The sequence below is a fragment of the Natator depressus genome, chromosome 2 (assembly GCF_965152275.1).
Source record: "Natator depressus isolate rNatDep1 chromosome 2, rNatDep2.hap1, whole genome shotgun sequence".
Taxonomy (NCBI): domain Eukaryota; kingdom Metazoa; phylum Chordata; order Testudines; family Cheloniidae; genus Natator; species Natator depressus.
This window is the reverse complement of record NC_134235.1, coordinates 262904245-262929805: the sequence shown is the minus strand read 5'-3', so window position 1 is coordinate 262929805 and position 25561 is coordinate 262904245. Positions and strand designations below refer to the sequence as shown.

The 25561-nt window shown below is 46.9% G+C and overlaps 1 protein-coding gene across 1 annotated transcript in view; it reads left to right on the top strand.

Moving 5' to 3' along the window:
- LOC141981958 (GTPase IMAP family member 3-like) overlaps positions 1 to 25561 on the top strand; it is a 66795-nt gene that overhangs the window by 30368 nt on the left and 10866 nt on the right. The window contains exon 2 of the mRNA XM_074943573.1: positions 8316 to 9067. Within this exon, the coding sequence (XP_074799674.1) occupies positions 8316 to 9067 (752 nt within the window). The remainder of the gene's footprint in view (positions 1 to 8315; positions 9068 to 25561) is intronic.

Here is a 25561-nt window from a genome sequence, read left to right as displayed (position 1 = left end):
CCCATCCCCATGCTGTTGGGGGAACACTTGGCAATCATGTGATGTGAACCAAGAGGGTGGGAATGGTCACCAGCAGCCAGGCTAAACAGGCCATCACGCCTAGCTCTGTTCCAGAAACTTCTACCAGGATCCGGTCAGAGGTGATGGATCCGGACCCCAGGCCAATGTCTGCAACAGCAGTAGTGGATCCAGTCCCAGAGACCCAGACAGAGCCAGTCCCAGAACCGGAACCGGCGGAACAACCAGCACCAGACCCATTGCCAGCACTGAATCCAGTACTTACAACTCCAACACCAGAGGGCCCCACCGAACCTGAACTGGAGGCAGCCCATAACCCTACACAAGAGGCTCAGCCGGAGCCTGAACCCCAACATAGTGCCCCAGCGGAGAGCGGTTCACAGTCAATGGAAACAGCCCCATCCCCTACATCGCTTCCAGAGGGACCAAGCATAGGTCCACAATCCAATGAGCAACTGATGTCTCCAGCATCAAGAGAACAGTTCCAGACCGAACAGGAAGCAGATGAAAGTCTCCAGAGAGCTTGCACGGCAGCACGGAGCAACCCACCGCCTCTCAGCTCTTCTAATTGATCCAAGTCTGTTGTAGAAAGAGGACTTCTATACAAGGAAACTCTTTCTGGTGGACACCAGGAAGACTGGCATCCTCAGAGACAGTTGGTAGTTCCAACTAAGTACCGGGTCAAGCTCTTGAGCTTAGCCCACGATCATCCTAGTGGCCATGCTGGGGTGAACAGGACCAAAGCCCGTTTGGGGAGGTCATTCCACTGGGAGGGAATGGGCAAGGATGTTTCTACCTATGTCCGGTCTTGTGAGGTATGCCAAAGAGTGGGAAAACCCCAAGACCAGGTCAAAGCCCCTCTCCAGCCACTCCCCATCGTTGAAGTTCCATTTCAGCGAGTAGCTGTGGATATTCTGGGTGTCTTTTTCGGAAAAGGACCCAGAAGGAAGCAGTACATACTGAATTTCATGGATTTTGCCACCGGATGGCCGGAAGCAGTAGCTCTAAGCAACCCCAGGGCTAAAAGTGTGTGCCAGGCTCTAGCAGACATTTTTGCCAGGGTAGGTTGGCCCTCCGACATCCTCACAGATGCAGGAACTAATTTCCTGGCAGAAACTATGGAAAGTCTTTGGGAAGCTCATGGGGTAAATCACTTGGTTGCCACTCCTTACCACCATCAAACAAATGGCATGATGGAGAAATTTAATGGGACTTTGGGGGCCATGATACCTAAATTCGTAAATGAGCACTCCAATGATTGGGACCTAGTGCTGCAGCAGTTGCTCTTTGCCTACAGAGCTGTACCACACCCCAGTTTAGGGTTTTCCCCATTTGAACTTGTATACGGCCGCGAGGTTAAGGGGCCATTACAGTTGGTGAAGCAGCAATGGGAGGGATTTACACCTTCTCCAGGAACTAACATTCTGGACTTTGTAACCAACTTACAAAACACCCTCCGAACCTCTCTAGCCCTTGCTAAAGAAAACCTACAGGATGCTCAAAAAGAGCAAAAAGCCTGGTATGATAAACATGCCAGAGAGTGTTCCTTCAAAGTAGGGGACCAGGTCATGGTCTTAAAGGCACTCCAGGCCCATAAAATGGAAGCGTTGTGGGAAGGGCCATTCACGGTCCAGGAGCGCCTGGGATTTTTGAATTATCTCATAGCATTCCCCACCTCCAACCAAAAGCCTAAGGTGTACCATATTAATTCTCTAAAGCCCTTTTATTCCACAGAATTAAAGATTTGTCAGTTTACAGCCCAGGGAGGAGATGACGCTGAGTGGCCTGAAGGTGTCTACTACAAAGGGAAAAGTGCTGGTGGCGTGGAAGAGGTGAACCTCTCCCTGACCCTTGGGCGTATGCAACGACAGCAGATCAAGGAGATGTGCACTAGCTATGCGCCGACGTTCTCAGCCACCCCAGGACTGACTGAACGGGCATACCACTCCATTGACACAGGTAATGCTCACACAATCAAAGTCCAACCTTACCGGGTGTCTCCTCAAGCTAAAACTGCTGTAGAACGGGAGATCCAGGATATGTTACAGATGGGTGTAATCCGCCCCTCTGGAAGTGCATGGGCATCTCCAGTGGTTCTAGTTCCCAAACCAGATGGGGAGATACGTATTTGCGTGGACTACCATAAGCTAAATGCCGTAATTCGCCCAGACAACTATCCAATGCTACGCATAGATGAACTATTAGAGAAACTGGGACGGGCCCAGTTCATCTCTACCTTGGATTTAACCAAGGGGTACTGGCAGGTACCGCTAGATGAATCCGCCAAGGAAAGTTCAGTCTTCACCACCCACGTTGGGCTGTATGAATTTAATGTACTCCCTTTCGGGCTGTGGAATGCCCCCGCCACCTTCCAAAGACTTGTAGATAGTCTCCTAGCGGGATTAGGAGAATATGCAGTCGCCTACCTTGACGATGTGGCCATGTTTTCGGATTCCTGGGCAGAACACCTGGAACATCTACAAAAAGTCTTCGGGCGCATAAGGGAGGCAGAACTAACTGTTAAGGCTATGAAGTGTCAAATAGGCCTAAACAGAGTGACTTACCTTGGATACCAGGTGGGTCAAGGAACTATCAACCGCCTACAGGCCAAAGTGGATGCTATCCAAAAGTGGCCTGTCCCAAAGTCAAAGAAACAGGTTCAATCCTTCTTTGGTTTGGCCGGTTATTACAGACGATTTGTACCACAATACAGCCAGATCACCGCCCCAGTGACAGACCTAACCAAAAAGAAACAACCAAATGCCGTTCAGTGGACCGAAGAGTGTCAGAAGGCGTTTACCAGCTTAAAGCGACACTCATGTCTGACCCTGTACTAAGGGCCCCAGACTCTGATAAACCGTTCCTAGTAACCACAGATGCATCCGAGCGTGGTGTGGGAGCAGTTTTAATGCAGAAAAGACCGGATCAAGAATTCCACCCAGTAGTGTTTCTCAGCAAAAAACTGTCTGAGAGGGAAAGGGGCGTTTCCACCTGCAAACAGACCATGCTGCGCTACAGTGGCTTCATGCCGCCATGGGAATTAACAAAAATTTATTCGGTGAAGTTTAGGTCTCCAACACATCCAACACATCTCAGGAGCTTCTAACAAAATGGCTGATGCACTCTCCCGTGAAAGTTTCCCAGAATCAACTGGTTAAAATTGTCCTTGAGATGTGGAAAATATTGTTAGTCTTTATATGCTTGGTAGTATATTTAGAAGTGCATGTGTCTGATTAATTCTGTTTTCTCCTAGAGCTCCAGGAAGAAATCCCAGCCAGCGTTTCACCCTATCTGTGATTTGGGGGGCATGTCATAATATTAAAGGGAAGGGTAAACCCCTTTAAAATTCCTCCTGGCCAGGGAAATACCCTTTCACCTGTAAAGGGTTAAGAAGCTAGGATAACCTCGCTGGCACCTGACCAAAATGACCAATGAGGAGACAAGATAGTTTCAAAAGCTGGGGGGAGGGAGAAACAAAGCCTCTCTCTCGGTCTGTGTGATGCCTTTGCCGGGGACAGAACGGGAATGGAGTCTTAGAACTTAGTAAGTAATCTAGTTAGAGATGCGTTAGATTCTGTTTTGTTTAAATGGCTGAGAAAGTAAGCTGTGCTGAATGGAATGGATATTCCTGTTTTTGTGTCTTTTTGTAACTTAAGGTTTTGCCTAGAGGGATTTGCTATGTTTTGAATCTAATTACCCTGTAAGGTATTTACCATCCTGATTTTACAGAGGTGATTCTTTTTACTGGTTGCAGAGTAGCAGCTGCATTAGTCTGTATTCGCAAAAAGAAAAGGAGTACTTGTGGCACCTTAGAGACTAACCGGTTAGTCTCTAAGGTGCCACGAGTACTCCTATTCTTTTTACTGTTTCTTCTATTAAAATTCTTCTTTTAAGAACCTGATTGCTTTTTCATTGTTCTTAAGATCCAAGGGTTTGAGTCTGTGTTCACCTATGCAATTTGGTGAGGATTTTTATCAAACTTTCCCCAGGAAAGGGGGTGTAGGGTTTGGGAGGATTTTGGGGGGGCGGGGAAGACGTTTCCAAATGGGCTCTTTCCCAATTATATATCTCTGTTAGATGTTTGGTGGTGGCAGCGAAAGTCCTAGGGCAAAAGGTAAAATAGTTTGTACCTTGGGGAAGTTTTAACCTAAGCTGGTAAAAATAAGCTTAGGAGGTTTTCATGCAGGTCCCCACATCTGTACCCTAGCGTTCAGAGTGGGGAAGGAACCTTGACAGGGTGTATTTTTAGCAGGGTTCCACAGGGATCCATACTTTATTTAATATTTTTATTAAGATCCTTGAAGAAAACATAAACATTTTCAGATGACACAGTCATTGGGGAAGTGGTAACTAATGAAGAGGACAGGCCACTGACACAAAGCACTCTAGTTTATGTGGTAAGCTGGGCAAAAGAAAACAACGTGTTTTATTATGGCTAAATGTAAATGTGTACATCTAGGAACAAAGAATGGAGGCCATACCTGCAGGATGGGGGATTCTATCCTGGGAAGCAGTGACTCTGAAAAAACTTTGGGAATCGCGGTGGCTAATCAGCTGAACATGAGCTCTCATTGTGATGCTGTGGCCCAAAGGGCTGTTCGGATGCATAAACAGTGGAATCTCAAGTAAGAATAAAGAGGTTATTTTACCACTGTATTTGGCACTGGCGTGGCTACTGCTAGAATACTGTGTCCAGTTCCGGTGTCTGCAACTCAAGAAGTATGTTGATAAATTGGAGAGGGTTCAGAGAAGAGCCAGGAGAATGACTAAAGGATTAGAAAACGTGCCTTATAGTGATAAATGCAAGGAACATTTTTCTAAAAGATCTGCCATAGGAAATGTTTTGGAGACGCTCTAGGGCCTGTGTTATTCAGAGGTCAGACTAAATAACTACAATGGTCCCTTCTGGACTTAGAATCTATAACCCAGTGATTAGGGCACTCTCCTGAAAGGTGGGAGACCCTATTCAAATCCTTTCTATCCATCAAGCACAGGGGAGAATTGAACCTGGGTCTCTCAGATGAGTGCCCCAACAACTACTCTTAAAATTATATGGTGGGCACCATTTTGTGTGGAGCAAGGCAGATGCCTAGTTCATGCTCACAAGAAATGAGTTTGGTGCTTAAGCTGCCTGACTGCCGGAGAGGGGTTTCTGGCTGTGGATCGCAAGCAGGGACAGGCGCCTCCCTGCAGCTCAGACTTAGGTGCCAAACTCCGTGAGAGAGGCAGGGCTTAGCAGACACCACTCTTGTCGGCATCTCCCATGGTTAGCTTGGGCAGCTTCTCACCTACCATGCTGGCTTTTGTGGATCCCATTCTAAGGTGCTTATCTCTTCCCACGGATTGTGTTGGTAGCCTGGATGCCTAGCTCAGGGTTTCTGGATCCCACTGTTGTTCCAGAAATGTTCCAGGCACCTAAAATTAGGTGTTGCAACACTCAGTGATGCAACATCTAGTGACACAATGGTTGAGTCCCTTTGTGCACCCACCTGCTGCATCCATAGAGTGTGAGGAACTTTACCCTCAGCATACTCCACAGTCTGCACTCTGTTAGGTCTTTCTACCAGAAGCTGGGGGGAGATGCACCACACACATATGCTCCTCTCTAATGTCTCAGCTAGATATGGACTGAGGCAACTTAGCTCAGCCTAGGAGTGTGTGAGTGGATACAGCATGTCACTCCAACTTCCTATTAAATTCCTGTGTCCCTAGGAGATTCAGGCATCCACTTGGAGCATAAGAGGGCCTCTGAAATTGGGAAGCTCATGGGAAAAATGGGAGACTTAACAGGTGGACTCAATCCCCATACAGAGAAGGGCTACTAGGATGATCAGAGGAATGGAAAGCCTATCTTATGAGAGGAGACTCCAGGAACTCGGCCTGTTTAGCCTAACCAACAGAAGGCTGAGGGTAGAGGTGATTGCTCTCTGGAAATACATCAGAGAGAGAAACACCGGGGAGGGAGAGGAGTTCTTTAAGTGCCAATATTCTCACAATAATAAATGGGTATAAACTGACCAGCAACTAGTTTAGGCTTGAAATTAGATGAAGGTTTCTGACCAACAGACTGAAGCTCTGGAACAGCCCTCCAAAGGGAGCAGTTTGTGGGGTGGGGAAAACTTACCTGGCTTTGAGACTAAACTTGGTAAATTTATGGAGGGGATGGTTTGATGAGATTGCCTACAATGGCATGTGGCCCATCTGTGACTGATAGTAGCAAATATCCCCAGTGGCCGGAGATGGGGTACTAGATGGGGAAAGCTCTGAGTTACTACAGTGAATTCTTTTCCAGTTGTCCGGCCAGTGGGTCTTGCTGACATGTTCAGGGGCCAACTGATCGCCATATTTGGGGTCAGGAAGGAACTTTCCCCCAGGTCAGATTGGCAGAGACCCTGGTGGGTTTTTAGCCTTCCTCTGCAGCATGGAACCTGCGTCACTTGTAGGTTTAAACTGGAGAGTGGATGATGAGGTCTGTTGCCTGCAATGTGCAGGAAGTCAGACTAAATGATTGTGATGGTCCCTTCAGGTCTTAAAGCCTATAAGTCTCATACAGGAATATCATCCTCCGAGATGTTCCCCTTCTCTTCTTGTTCCTTCTGCTCTTGTGCTGGCCAGACAAGACCTGGTTGGAATGTTTCAAAAATTTAAAATTAAAAAACAAACTGAATTTTCTCCCCTTTCTTTCCACCCCACTAGTTCAGACCCATCCTTACCCTGAGGTTGTTACACAGCACTTCCAGCACCTGGTGCATCAAGCTGTGTCTTTGTGTATATATGTGTGTGTGTTGTAGGACACTGAACACATCTCTGGAAACCACCCTCTTTGGGTTCTAAGCAGTTCCCTGATCATGAAGACATCACTAACATATGACTATTTCCTTATGATAATGAAATGCTAATGGGTGGCTGTGCATAGTTGTGGGCCTGGGTCATTTGTATATCCTCTTTTGAAAATTGTCCCTCTCCTCCATTGTTCTGGCCTGCGTCAGCTCCTTCCAGCCACAGAACCCTGGCCCTTTCAGAATCAGGTGAGGAGCATGAGTCGTGATTGTATGAGCCTAACTGGTCTCCAGAGTCTTTTCTCTTCCTTCTAGTAAATCAATGCTGTTTTCTTTACAGTACTTCCAAAGTAAGCCCTGGTCTACATTAGAGTTAGGTTGATGCAAGGCATCTTACGTCGACTAATTCTGTAAGTGTCTACACTAACATTTCACTCTCACTGATAGAAACTCTCCCACTGCACTGATTTAATAACTCCACCTCCGTGAGCAGCGTAGAGTTAAAATCGACTTAGTTAGGTTGATGCAGTATCAGTGTAGACACTGCTTTGCTCACATTGACTGTTGTTGGCTTTCAGAAGCCATCCCACAATGCCCCACACAGACAGTTTAATTGGTGCAAGCACTCTTAGTGAGGATGTGCTCCGCCAACACAAGGAGCTAAGTATAGACACGCACAAGAGATCTAATTACTGTAGATGCTTATGCCAACGTAAGTTAGGTCAACTTAATTTTGCTGCATAAACATGCCCTAAAATTGGAGTCTGCACATGGATTTTAGAGCACTTTAAAATATGTTCTTAAACCAGAAGCGTTCAGATCCAATGACCACAGCATGTCACCTGGAGCCAGCAAGCTGCAGTGACTGCAGAGCCTGCAAGCTTCTGGCTTGCAACAGAGCCCCATTGCTGCCGCACATGCCCATTTCACTCTCTCGAGAGCATCAGTTTGAGGCAGCCGATATTGGAGTTCTACACTTTAGCCGCAATAGCTGGTTCAGTATTCCTTCCCCAGAGGAGACCTGGGTGGGTGCACTAGCCGAGATCAATCCTGAATGGGTTATATCCCCGTTTAGGGAGGATCAGCATCACAGTCGGAGCCCCAGCTGCAGGCAAAACAAATCTTAGAAGAATCAAAAAGTGTTGATGTCACATGATATTTTTAGGGGGGCTTTCTCTCTTGAACCCGTGGCTCAAATTACCACAAATGTAGATCACCGATCCTGCCCTAGATCCCCAGCAGGAACTGCAATGTTGAGACAATCCAAGTGGGTTTTAGAGGATTTAGAAAAGTCATTCTTTAAACAATAAGTGACTCTCAGCCTTAACTATAGCAGTACTGCCTCTCCATTACGGGGTGGTGGTACTGAGACACAGGGAGGCCACACAGCAAAGCAGCGGGAGGCAAGATTGCACCCAAAAAATCCCTGTCGTTGCTGTAATGTCAAAACATCAATCTCTCCCCCATTGCTGAACTTTGTTATCTCTGAAGTGACATTACTATTTTTGTTCTGAACAGATTTGTGTTACCACAGCCAATACGGGGAATCAGAACTGAGAATCGTCCTTGTAGGTAAAACAGGAGCTGGGAAAAGTGCAACAGGAAACACCATCCTTGGTGAGAGAGCGTTTGCATCCATACTGGGAGCAAAGACAGTAACTAAGATTTGTAAAGCTGGCAGTAGGATCTGGAATGGGAAGACGGTTCGAGTGCTTGATACTCCTGCAATTTTTGATCCAAAGATCTGTAGCACAGACACTTATCAAGAGATCAGTCGCTGTATCGCACTCTCTGTCCCAGGCCCCCACGCTCTGATGCTGGTGACCCAGCTGGGCCGTTACACTGAAGAAGACAAGGACGCGGTGAGGAGAGTAGAGGAGATTTTTGGAGTTGAGGCCATGAGGTACATGATCGTCTTGTTCACCCGAAAAGAAGATTTAGGGGATGGTTCACTGAGTGACTATGTGAGACACTCGGATAACAGAGATCTCCAGACGCTGATTCAAAAGTGTGGGGACCGATACTGCGCTTTCAATAACAAAGCAACTGGAGCAAAACAGAAAGAGCAGGTTAGTAAGCTGATAGAAATAGCTGAGAGAATGGTGTGGGAGAACGGAAACTCATATTATACTAGTGAATTATATTTCAAGGCAGAGGTGATGCTCAGTTATGATAATGGAAACTTTGAAGACACATGCAGAAACTTTGGAGAAAAAGTGAAACAGCACATAACAAACCAAAAAGACATGGCAGAATCTGAGCATTGTGGGGTATTAAACAGAATTGGGAAAGCATGTTGTCATATAATTACAGTTTATCTATGGAGACCTGTGATATTTGTGATATATGCTATATGTAGGATAGGATGTGCTATATGTAGGAGAGGATGGAGGTGCATTCTTTCATTGTATAATTACTGGTTTGGTTAATGACGATAACTCAGTTTCCTATTTGTTTTTCTCTTGGAGTTGAAATGTAGTTTATTAATAATCATGGACAGAATTTCTCTTCATTCTAATCCTTCAGCTTCCTATGTTCTATAGCTCAGCTTCTTACCACGAGTACAGCAAAAGACAAACGTGCAAATTATGATTAGATGAAGTCATTTAGATTTGTTTTACAATAACTTCACACAAGAGATTCCATTAAGGATTGTATACAGATGTGTCAAATCTGTACTTTTTTATGGAAAACCAAATGATGGCAATATAATAAACATGGAGGCATTTCCATTAAAATCTCATTGTATCAAATTTTGGTCATTTCAAACAACACGTAATTTATAGCGATGAAGAGTCAGCAGACCCAGTGTAGATTTAAACTCTCCCCTCACACCAGACTCTCTTCCCAATAGAGCCGCCCCCTACAACTGCTTCCGTCTTTTAGAATGTGAACTTTGCAGGGTGTGCAGAAGGTGAGCAGTGTCAGGCTGTTTCGGACCAGCGTGCGGAAGGCGACATTCCAAAGGTCAGAGCCCCTCCCACAGAATGCTCTGCTGTCATGGGGGTGGGAGTATTTCTTCACTGACACCAGGAATCAAACCCTTCTAATTTGTCTGATGTGCCAGCAAGCATTTCAGTATGGCTTTGATTTGACTGTGTAAAACCATATGTAGTATATTCATAGTCATGCATATACTCAGGGGATTAAAGGGTAAACACTAGCAGACTGGCTCAGAAGGAGGGGAGACTGTCTCATCACCCTGCAATATGTCTGGGCAAGTAGAAGGATGGATGAGGCAAAGCAAGAGTTCCAACAGTAGCACCAGCATTCCCACAGTTCTCCATAGGAAGCCCAACATGGTTATGATCCAGAAGACCGCTGCTTTGTGCATGTAAGAAATAATGCTCTACACACACCGAAGTCCTGTTACTGCACAGTCACTTTAAAAGATGCTGACCAGACGCTGATGGCTGCTTCCCTACACAGTCACAGGTACTGAATAAATTTTAAAATATGCAAAATGACTGGGCCACAGTTTTGCTGACGAGTGAAGGATGCAGTATAACTTGCTGTCAGGAGCTTCACTATAACATGCCAATTCAGGGGGAAACTTCAATAAGACCCTTGTCTGAAGACCTCCCATGTTGCTCACTTCATTGATGACCCATGGCCATAGGCTGGGGATGAATGGGTGCGTAAGAGAATGAGGTAGAAGTGTGGGAAGGAAGGGACATGATTGGCAGCGTGGCTGCTGGGGAGACAAGAGAATGGTATTGTTGAGGGAAGGACACATTGCCGCCTTGGGTGTCTGGAGACATTAGGTCAAGTAGTCTGAGTCTGTTTTATTGGAGAGGTGGATGGATCACAGAGATGTACAACTTGTGACTTGCTGGTGGCTGCATGTGCAAAAGAGATTGAGGTTCAAGTGAGGGTTTGGAGGGAGTGCCATGAAGCACTGTGGGAAGTTGTCAACAAGTTCATGTTTCTCCTTTGAGAATGCTGCTGAACACCAGTTAACTACTTAGTTCAGTCCAAAACGTCCAAAAAGATCACAACAAAAACTTGAATCTGCTCATGAACATACATCGTTTCACAGAATCATAAAATCAAAGGACTGGAAGGGACTTCAAGAGGTCTTTTAGTCTAGTCCTGTGCATTCAAGACATGACTAAGTGCTATGTAGATCATCCATGACAGGTATTTGTCTAAGCTGCTCTTAAAAATCACCAATAGAGATTCCACAACCTCCCTAGGCAATTTATTCCAATGCTTAACTACCCTGAAGTTTTTTTTCTCATATCCAACCTAAACCTCCCTTGCTGCAATTTAAGCCCATTGTTTGTTGTCCTATCCTCAGAGGTTAAGGATAACAATTTGTCTCCCTCCTTCTTGTAACAACCTTTTATGTAATTGAAAATTGTTATCTTGGCCTCCCCTCAATGTTCTCTTTTCCATACTAAACAATCCCAATTCTTTCTATCTTCCCACATAGGCCACGTTTTCTAGACCTTTAATCATTTTTGTTCTTCTCTGGACTCTCTCCAATTTGGCCACATCTTTCCTGAAATGGGGCATCCAGAACTGGACACAATACTCCAGTTGAGGCCTAATCAGCACAGAGTAGAAGGGAAGAATTACTTCTTGTTACTTGCTTACAACACTCCTGCTAATACATCCCAGGATTATGTTTGCTTTTTTGCAACAGTATTACACTGTTGACTCATATTTAGCTAGTGGTCCACTATGACTTTAGCAAAGCTTTTGACACGGTCTCCCACAGTATTCTTGTCAGCAAGTTAAGGAAGTATGGGCTAGATGAATGCACTATAAGGTGGGTAGAAAGCTGGCTAGATTGTCGGGCTCAACGGGTAGTGATCAATGGCTCCATGTCTAGTTGGCAGCCGGTGTCAAGTGGAGTGCCCCAGGGGTCGGTCCTGGGGCCGGTTTTGTTCAATATCTTCATAAATGATCTGGAGGATGGTGTGGATTGCACTCTCAGCAAATTTGCAGATGATACTAAACTGGGAGGAGTGGTAGATACGCTGGAGGGGAGGGATAGGATACAGAAGGACCTAGACAAATTGGAGGATTGGGCCAAAAGAAATCTGATGAGGTTCAATAAGGATAAGTGCAGGGTCCTGCACTTAGGATGGAAGAATCCAATGCACCGCTACAGACTAGGGACCGAATGGCTAGGCAGCAGTTCTGCGGAAAAGGACCTAGGGGTGACAGTGGACGAGAAGCTGGATATGAGTCAACAGTGTGCCCTTGTTGCCAAGAAGGCCAATGGCATTTTGGGATGTATAAGTAGGGGCATAGCGAGCAGATCGAGGGATGTGATCGTTCCCCTCTATTCGACACTGGTGAGGCCTCATCTGGAGTACTGTGTCCAGTTTTGGGCCCCACACTACAAGAAGGATGTGGATAAATTGGAGAGAGTCCAGCGAAGGGCAACAAAAATGATTAGGGGTCTAGAGCACATGACTTATGAGGAGAGGCTGAGGGAGCTGGGATTGTTTAGTCTGCAGAAGAGAAGAATGAGGGGGGATTTGATAGCTGCTTTCAACTACCTGAAAGGGGGTTCCAAAGAGGATGGCTCTAGACTGTTCTCAATGGTAGCAGATGACAGAACGAGGAGTAATGGTCTCAAGTTGCAATGGGGGAGGTTTAGATTGGATATTAGGAAAAACTTTTTCACTAAGAGGGTGGTGAAACACTGGAATGCGTTACCTAGGGAGGTGGTAGAATCTCCTTCCTTAGAGGTTTTTAAGGTCAGGCTTGACAAAGCCCTGGCTGGGATGATTTAACTGGGAATTGGTCCTGCTTCGAGCAGGGGGTTGGACTAGATGACCTTCTGGGGTCCCTTCCAACCCTGATATTCTATGATTCTATGATTCTATGACCCCCAGATCCCTTTCTGCAGTACTCCTTCCTAGGCAGTCATTCCACATTTTGTGTGTGTGCAACTGATTGTTCCTTCCTAAGTGGAGGACTTTGTATTTCTTCTTACTGAATTTCATCCTATTTACCTCAGACCATTTCTCCAGTTTGTCCAGATCACTTTGAATTTTAATCCTGTCCTCCAAAGCACTTACAACATCCCCCATCTTGGTATCATCCACAAACTTTATAAGCAAATTATCTATGCCTTTATCTGAATCATTGATGAAGATATTGAACAGAACCAGATCCAGAATTGATCCCTGTAGGACCCTACTAGTTATGCCCTTCCAGCATGACTGTGAACCACGGATAACTACTCTCTGGGAATGGTTTTCCAACTAGTTATGCACCCACCTTATAGTAACTCCACCTAAGTTGTATTTCCCTAGTTTTTAATGAGAATGTCATGTGAGACAGTATCAAAAGCCTTACTAAAGTCTAGATATACCACATCTAGTGCTTATCCTCTATCCACAAGGCTTGTTACCCTGTCAAGGAAAGCTATCAGGTTGGTTTGACATGATTTGTTCTTGACAAATCCATGCTATTACTTGTCACCTTATTATCTTCTAGATGTTTGCAAATTAACTCACTTTCCCTTATGTGTTACTCAAGTTTCTAGGTGGTGGGCCAAGGGTGTGTAATCATTACAGAGACCGCCTAGAGGGCTGGTGTGACTGCCATATAGTTTCCTGGTCCCAGGTAATTCCTGACACTCTGTATCCTGGCAACTGATGACCAATGCCCATTCTCTGAAAGAGCCAGACAGACGTGTTGGAGAACAAAGCAATAGGTGGAGGCCAGGTGACTTAGCCCTGGTCTACACTAGGAGTTGAGGTCGAATTTAGCAGCATTAAATTGATTTAACCCTGCACCCATCCACATGACGAAGCCCTTTTTTCCAACTTAAAGGGCTCTTAAAATCGATTTCCTTACTCCACCCCCGACAAGGGGATTAGCGCTTAAATCAGCCTTGCCGGGTCGAATTTGGGGTACTGTGGAAGCAATTAGACGGTATTCGCCTCTGGGAGCTATCCCACAGTGCTCCATTGTGACCGCTCTGGACAGCACTCTCAACTCAGATGCACTGGCCAGGTAGACAGGAAAAGAACCGCAAACTTTTGAATTTCATTTCCCGTTTGGCCAGCGTGGCAAGCTGCAGGTCAGTGCAGAGCTCATCAGCAGAGGTGACCATGATGGACTCCCGAACGGGAGGTACAGGATCTGATCGCTGTATGGGGAGAGGAATCCGTGCTATCAGAACTCCGTTCCAGGTTTCGAAATGCCAAAACATTTGTCAAAATCTCCCAGGGCATGAAGGACAGAGGACATAACAGGGACCCGAAGCAGTGCCGCGTGAAACTTAAGGAGCTGAGGCAAGCTTACCAGAAAACCAGAGAGGCAAAGGGCCGCTCTGGGTCAGAGCCCCAAACATGCCGCTTCTATGATGAGCTGCATACCATTTTAGGAGGTTCAGCCACCACTACCCCAACCATGTGCTTTGACTCCTTCAATGCAGAGGAAGGCAACACGGAAGCAGGTTTGGGGAACGAGGAAGATGATGATGATGAGGTTGTAGATAGTTCACAGCAAGCAAGCGGAGAAACTGGTTTTCCCGACAGCCAGGAATTGTTTCTCACCCTGGACCTGGAGTCAGTACCCCCCCAAACCCACCCAAGGCTGCCTCCCGGACCCGCCAGGTGGAGAAGGGACCTCTGGTGAATGTACCTTTTTAAATAGCATACATGGTTTAAAAGCAAGAGTGTTTAATGATTAATTTGCACTGGCATTTGTGGACAGTACAGCTACTGGAAAAGTCTGTTAATGTGTCTGGGGATGGAGTGGAAATCCTCCAGGGACATCTCCATAAAGCTCTTCTGGATGTACTCCCAAAGCCTTTGCAAAAGGTTTCTGGGGAGGGCAGCCTTATTCCGTCCACCATAGTAGGATACTTTACCACGCCAGGCCAGTAGCACATAGTCAGGAATCATTGCAGAACAAAGCATTGCAGCATATTTTTGCTGGCATTCAAACAACATCCGTTCTTTATCTCTCTGTGTTAACCTCAGGAGAGTGATATTATTCATGGTCACCTGGTTGAAATAGGGTGCTTTTCTCAAGGGGACATTCAGAGGTGCCCGTTCCTGCTGGGCTGTTTGCCTGTGGCTGAACAGAAATGTTCCCCGCTGTTAGCCATGGGGAGAGGGGAGGGGTTAGCCACGCGGTGGGGGAGGCAAAATGTGACCTTGGAACCAAAGCACATGTACTATGTATGTAATCTTAACAGCAAGGTTTACCGTGAAAGAGTGTACCCATTGTTCTAGAAAATGTGTCTTTTTAAATACCACTGTCCCTTTTTTTTCTCCACCAGCTGCATGTGTTTCAAGTATCACAGGATCTTCTCCTTCCCACAGGCTAGCGAAGATTAGAAGGTGAAAAAAACGCACTCGCGATAAAATGTTCTCTGAGCTCATGCTGTCCTCCCACACTGACAGAGCACAGACGAATGCGTGGAGGCAGACAATGTCAGAGTGCAGGAAAGCACAAAATGACCAGCAGGAGAGGTGGCGGGCTGAAGAGAGTAAGTGGTGAGCTGAAGAGAGGGCTGAAACTGAAAGGTGGTGGCAGCGTGATGAGAGGAGGTAGAATTCAATGCTGAGGCTGCTGGAGGATCAAACTAATATGCTCCAGTGTATGGTTGAGCTGCAGCAAAGGCAGCAGGAGCACACACCGCCGCTACAGACCGTGTGTAACCAACCGCCCTCCTCCCCAAGTTCCATAGCCTCCTCACCCAGATGCCCAAGATGGCCACCCAGGCACTCCACCGCAGAGGATTGCCCAAGCAACAGAAGGCTGGCATTCAATAAGTTTTAAAGTTTTAAACTTTCAAAGTGCTGTGTGGCCTTGTCCTTCCCTCCTCCACCACCCCACCCAGTGCTTCCCTCCTCCACCACCCCTCCTGGACTACCTTGGTAGTTATCCCCCTATTTGTGTGATGAATTAATAAAGACTGCATGAATGTGAAGCAACAATGACTTTATTGCCCCTGCAAGCGGTGATCGAACGGGGGAGGGGAGGGTGGTTAGCTTACAGGGAAGTAGAGTGAACCAAGGGGGGCGGGTTTCATCAAGGAGAAAGAAACAGGACTTTCACACCACAGTCTGGCCAGTCATGAAACTGATTTTCAAAGCTTCTCTGATGCGCACCGCGCCCTCCTGTGCTCGTCTAACAGCCCTGGTGTCTGGCTGCACGTAACCAGCAGCCAGGCGATTTGCCTCAACCTCCCACCCCGCCATAAACGTCTCCCCCTTACTCTCACAGATATTGTGGAGTGCACAGCAAGCAGTAATAACAATGGGAAAATTGGTTTCGCTGAGGTCTAAGCAAGTCAGTAAACTGCGGCAGCACGCTTTTAAACATCCAAATGCACGTTCTACCACCATTCTGCACTTGCTCAGCCTGTAGCTGAACAGCTCCTGACTACTGTCCAGGCTGCCTGTGTACGGCTTCATGAGCCATGGCATTAAGGGGTAGGCTGGGTCCCCAAGGATAACTATAGGCATTTCAACATCCCTAACGGTTATTTTCTGGTCTGGGAATAAAGTCTCTTCCTGCAGCTTTTGAAACAGACCAGAGTTCCTGAAGATGCGAGCATCATGTACCTTTCCCGGCCATCCCACGTTGATGTTGGTGAAACGTCCCTTGTGATCCACCAGTGCTTGCAGCACTATTGAAAAGTACCCCTTACAGTTTATGTACTCACCAGCTTGGTGCTCCGGTGCCAAGATAGGGATATGGGTTCCGTCTATGGCCCCACCAGTTAGGGAATCCCATTGCAGCAAAGCCATCCACTATGACCTGCACATTTCCCAGAGTCACTACCCTTGATATCAGCAGATCTTTGATTGCGTTGGCTACTTGCATCACAGCAGCCCCAACAGTAGATTTGCCCACTCCAAACTGATTCCCGACTGACCGGTAGCTGTCTGGCGTTGCAAGCTTCCACAGGGCTATCGCCACTCGCTTCTCAACTGTGAGGGCTGCTCTCATCTTGGTATTCATGCGCTTCAGGGCAGGGGAAAGCAAGTCACAAAGTTCCATGAAAGTGCCCTTACGCATGCGAAAGTTTCGCAGCCACTGGGAATCATCCCAGACCTGCAACACTATGTGGTCCCAGCAGTCTGTGCTTGTTTCCCAGGCCCAGAATCGGCGTTCCATGGCATGAACCTGCCCCATTAGCACCATGATGCCCACATTGCCAGGGTCCCTGCTTTGAGAGAAGTCAGTGTCCATGTCCTCATCACTCTCATCACCACGCTGACGTCGCCTACTCACCTGGTTTTGCTTTGCCAGGTTCTGGTGCTGCATATACTGCTGGATAATGCGCGTGGTGTTTAATGTGCTCCTAATTGCCAAAGTGATCTGAGCGGGCTCCATGCTTGCCGTGGTATGGCATCTGCACAGAAAAAAGGCACGGAACGATTGTCTGCTGTTGCCCTGATGGAGGGACAGGAGACTGACAACATGGCTTACAGGGTTGGCTTATAGGGAATTAAAATCAACGAAGAGGGTGGCTTTGCGAGAAACTGAATGGCCCCCTCAAGGATAGAACTCAAAACCTCAAGGATAGAACTCAGAACTGGGTTTGGCAGGCTGTTGATTTCACAGAGGGAAGGAGGAGAAAATGAATACAAAACAAATCTGGTCTATTCCTTGTTTTGAGCCACTTCATCTATCTTTATACATCTTGCTGGCAGCAGACTGTGCAGTACGACCGCTAGCCATCGTCATCTCCTGGGTGCTCGGCGGAAGATGGTGCAGTATGACGACTAGCCATCATCTTCTGCTGGCTGGAGGTTAAAAGACAGAGCACTGCCGGTAGGACTGAATCGCCATGAGACGAAACAAGGGAAATGACCTGGCTGAGTCACTCCCATGTTTGCCCAGGCGCCCAATTAAAAGAGCACCCAGGACTACGTCGATGACGGCTACCAGTCACACTGCACTGTCTGCTGCCAAAAGGCAATAAGCTGCTGCTGTGTAGCAATGCAGTACCGCGTCTGCCAGCACCCAGGAGACATACGGTCACGGTTACCTGAGCGGGCTCCATGCTTGCCGTGATATGGCGTCTGGACAGGTAACTCAAGAAAAAAGGTGCAAAACGATTGTCTGCCCTTGCTTTCACGGAGGGAGGGAGGGAATGGGGGCCTGACGATATGTACCTAGAACCACCCGCGACAATGTTTTAGCCCCATCAGGCACTGGGATCTCAACTCAGAATTCAGATGGGTGGTGGAGACTGCGGGAACTGTGGGATAGCTACCCACAGTGCAACGCTCCGGAAGTCGACGCTTGCCTCGGTACTGCGGACACACTCCGCTGATTACATGCACTTAGAGCATTTGTGTGGGGACACACACAATCAACTGTATAAAACCGCTTTCTACAAAACCGACTTCTATAAATTTGACCTAATTTCGTAGTATAGACATACCCTATGACATATTCCTCCCTCTAGTGCAGAATTTATCAGTTAAGAAAAGTAGAAATAATATACTACAGCCAAAGAAATAGAAAGGATTTCCATAAAACGGAAACTCTTTGTTTCCCTGTTTGATCCTCACTCTTGCTAGAGGAAAAATACCAGCAGTTCAAGATGGAGTTTAGGACCAGGTGACATGGTCACTTGCGTCTGTAGTGTCATGGCCGCTATGAGGCAGAGGCTGTTAGAGTGTCAACAGGAAGACTACGCTCTTTCACAGTCCATTGTCCTTGCAGATGGGCCATCAGCCCTGTCTGACTTTTTCTTTGTTGTACCTGAAGGTTTAGCTGTGGGTGTCACCCAAAGTAGCACATTTGAAATACAGCTACATAGTCAATATTCCTAACTTCAGATACAAAAATGATGCATGCGTATGTAACCTTTGGGTGGGCTAGAGTTCACTTCATTGCCCTTCTCCAGTGCCTAAAAGAAACTCCAACTCCTATAGAAAAGTAGCTGGAGACCCAGAGTTCAGTCTCAGGATTTTCAGCAAGGATTGCACAGGGTCAACCTTCCCACATTCAAGTCCCAAAAGGAACTAAAGAAATGAATTTAATTAAATAACTTTATAAAATCTTTTGATGAAGAAACAAATAATACTAATTTTTACAGCATGACTATTTTATAACCCACAGACATTATCTTCAGAAAACAAATTAAAATCTGAACCGTTCAGTCCCCACAGAAACACACAGTGAGAAGAAACTGAGAGCCCCAAAAGCTTAGGTTTAGTTCACCTAGGTCTCAGCTAGAGTCTTCGATCACCAAATCTGTACAGTCTGCTGAGTCTCAAACAGAATCTTCCGCTGGAATCCACGTAGACTCTTCCTCTTCCTCCGCTGAAATCACTGCTAGCCAGTCAGCTAACGGATTAACCAACCACTAGGTTAAGTCTATAGATTTTTTTAAAAACAGTCACAAGAAAATACAAAAACGGAGAATAACAAAATATAAATGACTCTTTCCCCATTACTACATTTAAAGAAGAGTTCGAGAATCAGACTAATTGAGAAAGTCACTAGAACCATTTGGCTACAATCAAAACATTCAATGCATACAATTAAAATAGAAGAAGTTATTTTTCCCTCCCAATTTCTCCTTGCTATCATTAGCATTGCCCATGCTTCCCTGGGAGATGGTTAACAGTATAACTAACCTGCTGCAAAAATGCTTCGGCGTTAGGGAACACAGCCTGCTTTCTGCTCCTGAGCTCAGCTTATTCCAACTGACACAAGACACACGGCCCTTAGTAAAGCAGCTGCTCTGACTGCTTGCTATCAGAGGGCTTTCCCTTCACCCCCTCCCCTGGTTCTTCTCATGCAGACAGCAAGCAGCAAAAGACCAGAAGTCCAAGTGCAGACAATGCGATGTTTATTGGGGTTCAGTTTCCAAGCAAGCATATTCTGAAGCCCTTCACACCTGTCGGGCTTATCTCTATACGCCGATTGAGTCTGTTCCCCAATTTTCTGTTCCCAGCTCTGACACCACAGGCCTTTACCCCATGGCCCACTTCCCCTGTTCCCAACTCCCAATTGCCCCATTACCATTCCCCTTCCCACTCCCCCCTCCTCCTTCTTAGCAGGCTCAAATATACCTGTACTGTACACCCCTAGTCACACCCCTTACCACTTCTGGTCATGTTCTGTTCTGGAGGGTCGTGAGTTGGGGTCTTTGTCCCACCTCTTTTGTACCCCACGGGAGGAGTCAGGCGTGAGGTTATACTCCGGTCAGGGGCAGGCATTTCTCTGGACTTTTAGTGTGTTGTACCACCCCACTAATCCCTCTTGCCCCTCCTGACTGGTTGCTTGACCTTGCCTCAAGATAGGAGCTGAGGCAGTGTGCGCCTCTACATTGCATTCCCACCGTGCCCTGCTCCATCTCTTTTCTCTTCCCATTATACTGACAAACCCAGCTGGCTGTGGAAAATGGAGCACAGTTTCTTTGTTCTTAACACATTAGGAAGGATGTAAGAGTATCAAAAGCCAAACCCAAAATTCTAGCTCAGGCTAACAAACAGGCTTCTATGCTAACCCTCCACCCCGTTCTTTCTTCTGGGATCCTCCTGCCCAGGTATCCGGGAAAAACACAGGGCACGTGGTGGCACATTTCCTGAGAGGCCAGGTATTAAGATGGAATGTGTCAGGGCTCCATTTGCCCCACTGCTCCCTATGCAGTATAGTGCCCTGCACCTTCCCTTGTACGGATGTGCTGCACGTAGAGTGCAATTAGTGTGTCAGACTCCCCACAGTAATGGGCCCGAGAAGGTTGGGCCGGGTTATCTGTTACACTTTCGTAGAGAGCCTATTACATTGCTTATATGTGAGAAGTAGAGGTTGTGCTTTGTGGGGCTGTGCCCCCCTTAGCCACCACAGTGTACATTGCAGGATTAGTGTACTTAATAATAGGTCAACAACCATAATGATCCACAGTAACATCGGGAACCCTGACCCTTGTGATATAGTCCAACATTCAGGCCATTACCAAAAGCCCTGCTTCTTCTCTTTTGACAGGGTTAAAACCCGGTAACACCATTCTGGAGTGTATATTTCAAATGTGTCCAGTTATTGGCAGTTGCAGTGAGCTGCCTCTGCAGTGTCCATGTACTTTTGTCCATATCGCAAGCCCACTGGATATTCACAGAAAAATGGGGTTTTGTCCAAGCCAGCTTGACCACATGGTATGGAATTGGGTAGTACACACTGGTTCAATTGTTCACAGCCATGAGTTCCACAGATCCACTCGTGTACCATAGTCCTGATGGCAGCGTGTAGATGTCTGTAACTGTGCCAGATGCTTGGACCCCAAGCATTGTGTACATTCTCAGAAAACACCCCATACGTATCACCCCTAATGGTCCCCATTTGCAACAGGCCATTAATTCTGCACCTCCATGGCCACTGGGGAGGGACACATTCAAATATGTTCTCTGGACAAACAATTAATTAACTGAATTATTGTCCATTTTACACCATTCCATTCTCCCCACCTATCCTTCAGTGGTTCCCAGAGAGCTCCTCGCTGTCTTATTATTCCCATAGGGCTCATGGGGACCACCTTAGTAGCCGTCCCATTCCAAGGTACCATGGTAACTATTAAACAGGTGCCAGCCCCAGAGCTGAGCATTCTGTATCCCCATACACACCTCCGCTTCCCAAGTTAGCCTTCTGAAGCCATCCCCCACCCATGTCGCGAGGTTTCCTGTCCACTGAGCGAGCCACAGGTTCACTTTTGCTGCCCTTTTCCATCCCATTGCGATTGCAGACCATTGCTGTGCCAGTCGCTCATTGATTTGCTGCTGCAATTTTACATTCTGGCTTATCAGTTACTTAGTTACCCAACGGTCCCCCCGATTTCATACACCCAACCCTGTGTTTCCTGCTGCCCACACATCCCTTCTCCAGCGACCATTCCATGTGCGTCTTCTCACTCCTCAATTAAATTGTTGCTTCAAGCCTTCTATGTATGTGCTGCCGTTGGGGTGTACCTGGTTCACCCACCATTCTCTGGGGTGCACCACCCATGTAGTGGACCGGAAAGACTGCTGGTTGCACCCGCTCCCTTATCACATCTGACTGGGGTGAAATAGTTATGGGTGAGGACAAAGTCACAAAGTTCAGCCACCAGGTTAGCCATGACATTATCGGGGATAGTGTTCCTGACGGCTTGTAGTCCATCTTTGTGTGGAATGTTGGTGTAGAGGGCTTCTACATCCATAATGGACAGGATGGTGTTTTCAGGAAGATCACTGATGGACTGTAGTTTCCTCAGGAAGTCAGTGGTGTCTCGAAGGTAGCTGGGAGTGCTGGTAGCGTAGGGCCTGAGGAGGGAGTCTACATAGCCAGACAATCCTGCTGTCAGGGTGCCAATGCCTGAGATGATGGGGCGCCCAGGATTTCCAGATTTATGGATCTTGGGTAGTAGATAGAATATCCCAGGTCGGGGTTCCAGGGGTGTGTCTGTGTGGATTTGATCTTGTGCTTTTTCAGGGAGTTTCTTGAGCAAATTCTGTAGTTTCTTTTGGTAACCCTCAGTGGGATCAGAGGGTAATGGCTTGTAGAAAGTGGTGTTGGAGAGCAGCCGAGCAGCCTCTTGTTCATATTCCGACCTATTCATGATGACAACAGCACCTCCTTTGTCAGCCTTTTTGATTATGATGTCAGAGTTCACATTTGGGGACAATGTATACCTTCAAATCAGCGGCACTGCTATGGGTACCCGCATGGCCCTACAGTATGCCAACATTTTTATGGCTGACTTAGAACAACGCTTCCTCAGCTCTCGTCCCCTAACGCCCCTACTCTGCTTGTGCTATATTGATGATATCTTCATCATCTGGACCCATGGAAAAGCAGCCCTTGAGGAATTCCACCATGAGAGGAAAGTGATCAGGAACAGTCAGCATGGATTCACCAAGGGAAGGTCATGCCTGACTAATCTAATCGCCTTCTATGATGAGATTACTGGTTCTGTGGATGAAGGGAAAGCAGTGGATGTATTGTTTCTTGACTTTAGCAAAGCTTTTGACACCGTCTCCCACAGTATTCTTGTCAGCAAGTTAAAGAAGTATGGTCTGGATGAATGCACTATAAGGTGGGTAGAAAGTTGGCTAGATTGTCGGGCTCAACGGGTAGTGATCAATGGCTCCATGTCTAGTTGGCAGCCGGTGTCAAGTGGAGTGCCCCAGGGGTCGGTCCTGGGGCCAGTTTTGTTCAATATCTTCATAAATGATCTGGAGGATGGCGTGGATTGCACCCTCAGCAAATTTGCGGATGATACTAAACTAGGAGGAGTGGTAGATACACTGGAGGGCAGGGATAGGATACAGAGGGACCTAGACCAATTGGAAGACTGGGCCAAAAGAAATCTGATGAGGTTCAATAAGGATAAGTGCAGGGTCCTGCACTTAGGACGGAAGAACCCAATGCACCGCTACAGACTAGGGACCGAATGGCTAGGCAGCAGTTCTGCGGAAAAGGACCTAGGGGTGACAGTGGACGAGAAGCTGGATATGAGTCAGCAGTGTGCCCTTGTTGCCAAGAAGGCCAATGGCATTTTGGGATGTAGAAGTAGGGGCATAGAGAGCAGATCGAGGGACGTGATCGTTCCCCTCTATTCGACATTGGTGAGGCCTCATCTGGAGTACTGTGTCCAGTTTTGGGCCCCATACTACAAGAAGGATGTGGATAAATTGGAGAGAGTCCAGCGAAGGGCAACAAAAATGATTAGTGGTCTGTAACACATGACTTATGAGGAGAGGCTGAGGGAACTGGGATTGTTTAGTCTGCGGAAGAGAAGAATGAGGGGGGATTTGATAGCTACTTTCAACTACCTGAGAGGTGGTTCCAGAGAGGATGGTTCTAGACTATTCTCAGTGGTAGAAGACGACAGGACAAAGAGTAATGGTCTCAAGTTGCAGTGGGGGAGGTTTAGGTTGGATATTAGGAAGAACTTTTTCACCAAGAGGGTGGTGAAGCACTGGAATGTGTTACCTAGGGAGGTGGTAGAATCTCTTTCCTTAGAAGTTTTTAAGGTCAGGCTTGACAAAGCCCTGCCTGGGATGATTTAGTTGGGGATTGGTCCTGCTTTGAGCAGGGGGTTGGACTAGATGACCTCCTGATGTCCCTTCCAACCCTGATATTCTATGATTCTATGATTTCAACAATTTCCATCCCACCATCAACCTCAGCCTGGACCTGTCCACACAAGAGATCCACTTCCTGGACACTACGGTGCTAATAAGCGATGGTCACATCAACACCACCCTATACCGGAAACCTAATGACCACTATTCCTACCTACTTGCCTCCAGCTTTCACCCAGACCACACCACACAGTCCATTCTCTACAGCCAAGTTCTATGATACAACCGCATTTGCTCCAACCCCTCAGACAGAGACAAACACCTACAAGATCTCTATCAAGCATTCTTACAACTACAATACCCACCTGCTGAAGTGAAGAAACAGATTGACAGAGCCAGAAGAGTACCCAGAAGTCACCTACTACGGGACAGGCCTAACAAAGAAAATAACAGAACGCCACTAGCCGTCACCTTCAGCCTCCAACTAACACCTCTCCAACGCATTATCAAGGATCTACAACCTGTCCTGAAGGACGACCCATCACTCTCACAAATCTTGGGAGACAGGCCAGTCCTTGCTTACAGACAGCTCCCCAACCTGAAGCAAATACTCACCAGCAACCACACACCACACAACAGAACCACTAACCCAGGAACCTATCCTTGCAACAAAGCCCGTTGCCAACTGTGCCCACGTATCTATTCAGGGGACACCATCACAGGGCCTAATAACATCAGCCACACTATCAGAGGCTCGTTCACCAGCACATCTACCAATGTGATATATGCCATCATGTGCAAGCAATGCCCCTCTGCCATGTACATTGGTCAAACTGGACAGTCTCTACGTAAAAGAATAAATGGACACAAATCAGATGTTAAGAATTATAACATTCATAAACCAGTCGGAGAACACTTCAATCTCTCTGGTCACGCGATTACAGACATGAAAGTTGTGATGTTACAAGAGAAAAACTTCAAAACCAGACTCCAGCGAGAGACTGCTGAATTGGAATTAATTTGCAAATTGGATACAATTAACTTAGGCTTGAATAGAGACTGGGAGTGGCTAAGTCATTATGCAAGGTAAGCTATTTCCCCTTGTTTTTTCCTACCCCCCCCTCCCCCGTTCCTCAGACGTTCTTGTTAAACCCTGGATTTGTGCTGGAAATGGCCCACCTTGATTATCATACACATTGTAAGGAGAGTGATCACTTTAGATACGCTATTACCAGCAGGAGAGTGGGGTGGGGGGAGAGAAAACCTTTTGAAGTGATAAACACCCATTTTCATGGTCTGTGTGTATAAAACATCCTCACTGCATTTTCCACTTTATGCATCCGATGAAGTGAGCTGTAGCTCATGAAAGCTCATGCTCAAATAAATTGGTTAGTCTCTAAGGTGCCACAAGTACTCCTTTTCTTTTTGCGAATACAGACTAACACGGCTGCTACTCTGAATCCTCTGCCTTGGTGGGTCCTGTGCTTTCTGGCAGATTTTCTCGCCTCAGAGGTCCACGGCAGCCCTCAGTTAGGCCACTTTTGCCAGTGGCTCAAACCTGCTGTTTGCCCAGCTAACCTCATCACTGGCCAGCATGGGGAAAAGGAGGAGAACAAACCCTGTGGTCTCTTGTCCTACCTAGTGGGTCGGGGACAGGCCAAAGACCTTCCCCATCTGATGTGACTCACAGTCGAGGTCAACTCCCCTTGTGTAAAGTAAGGAGTTGGGCGGGGGGTGGAGATGGGGGGAACCTGG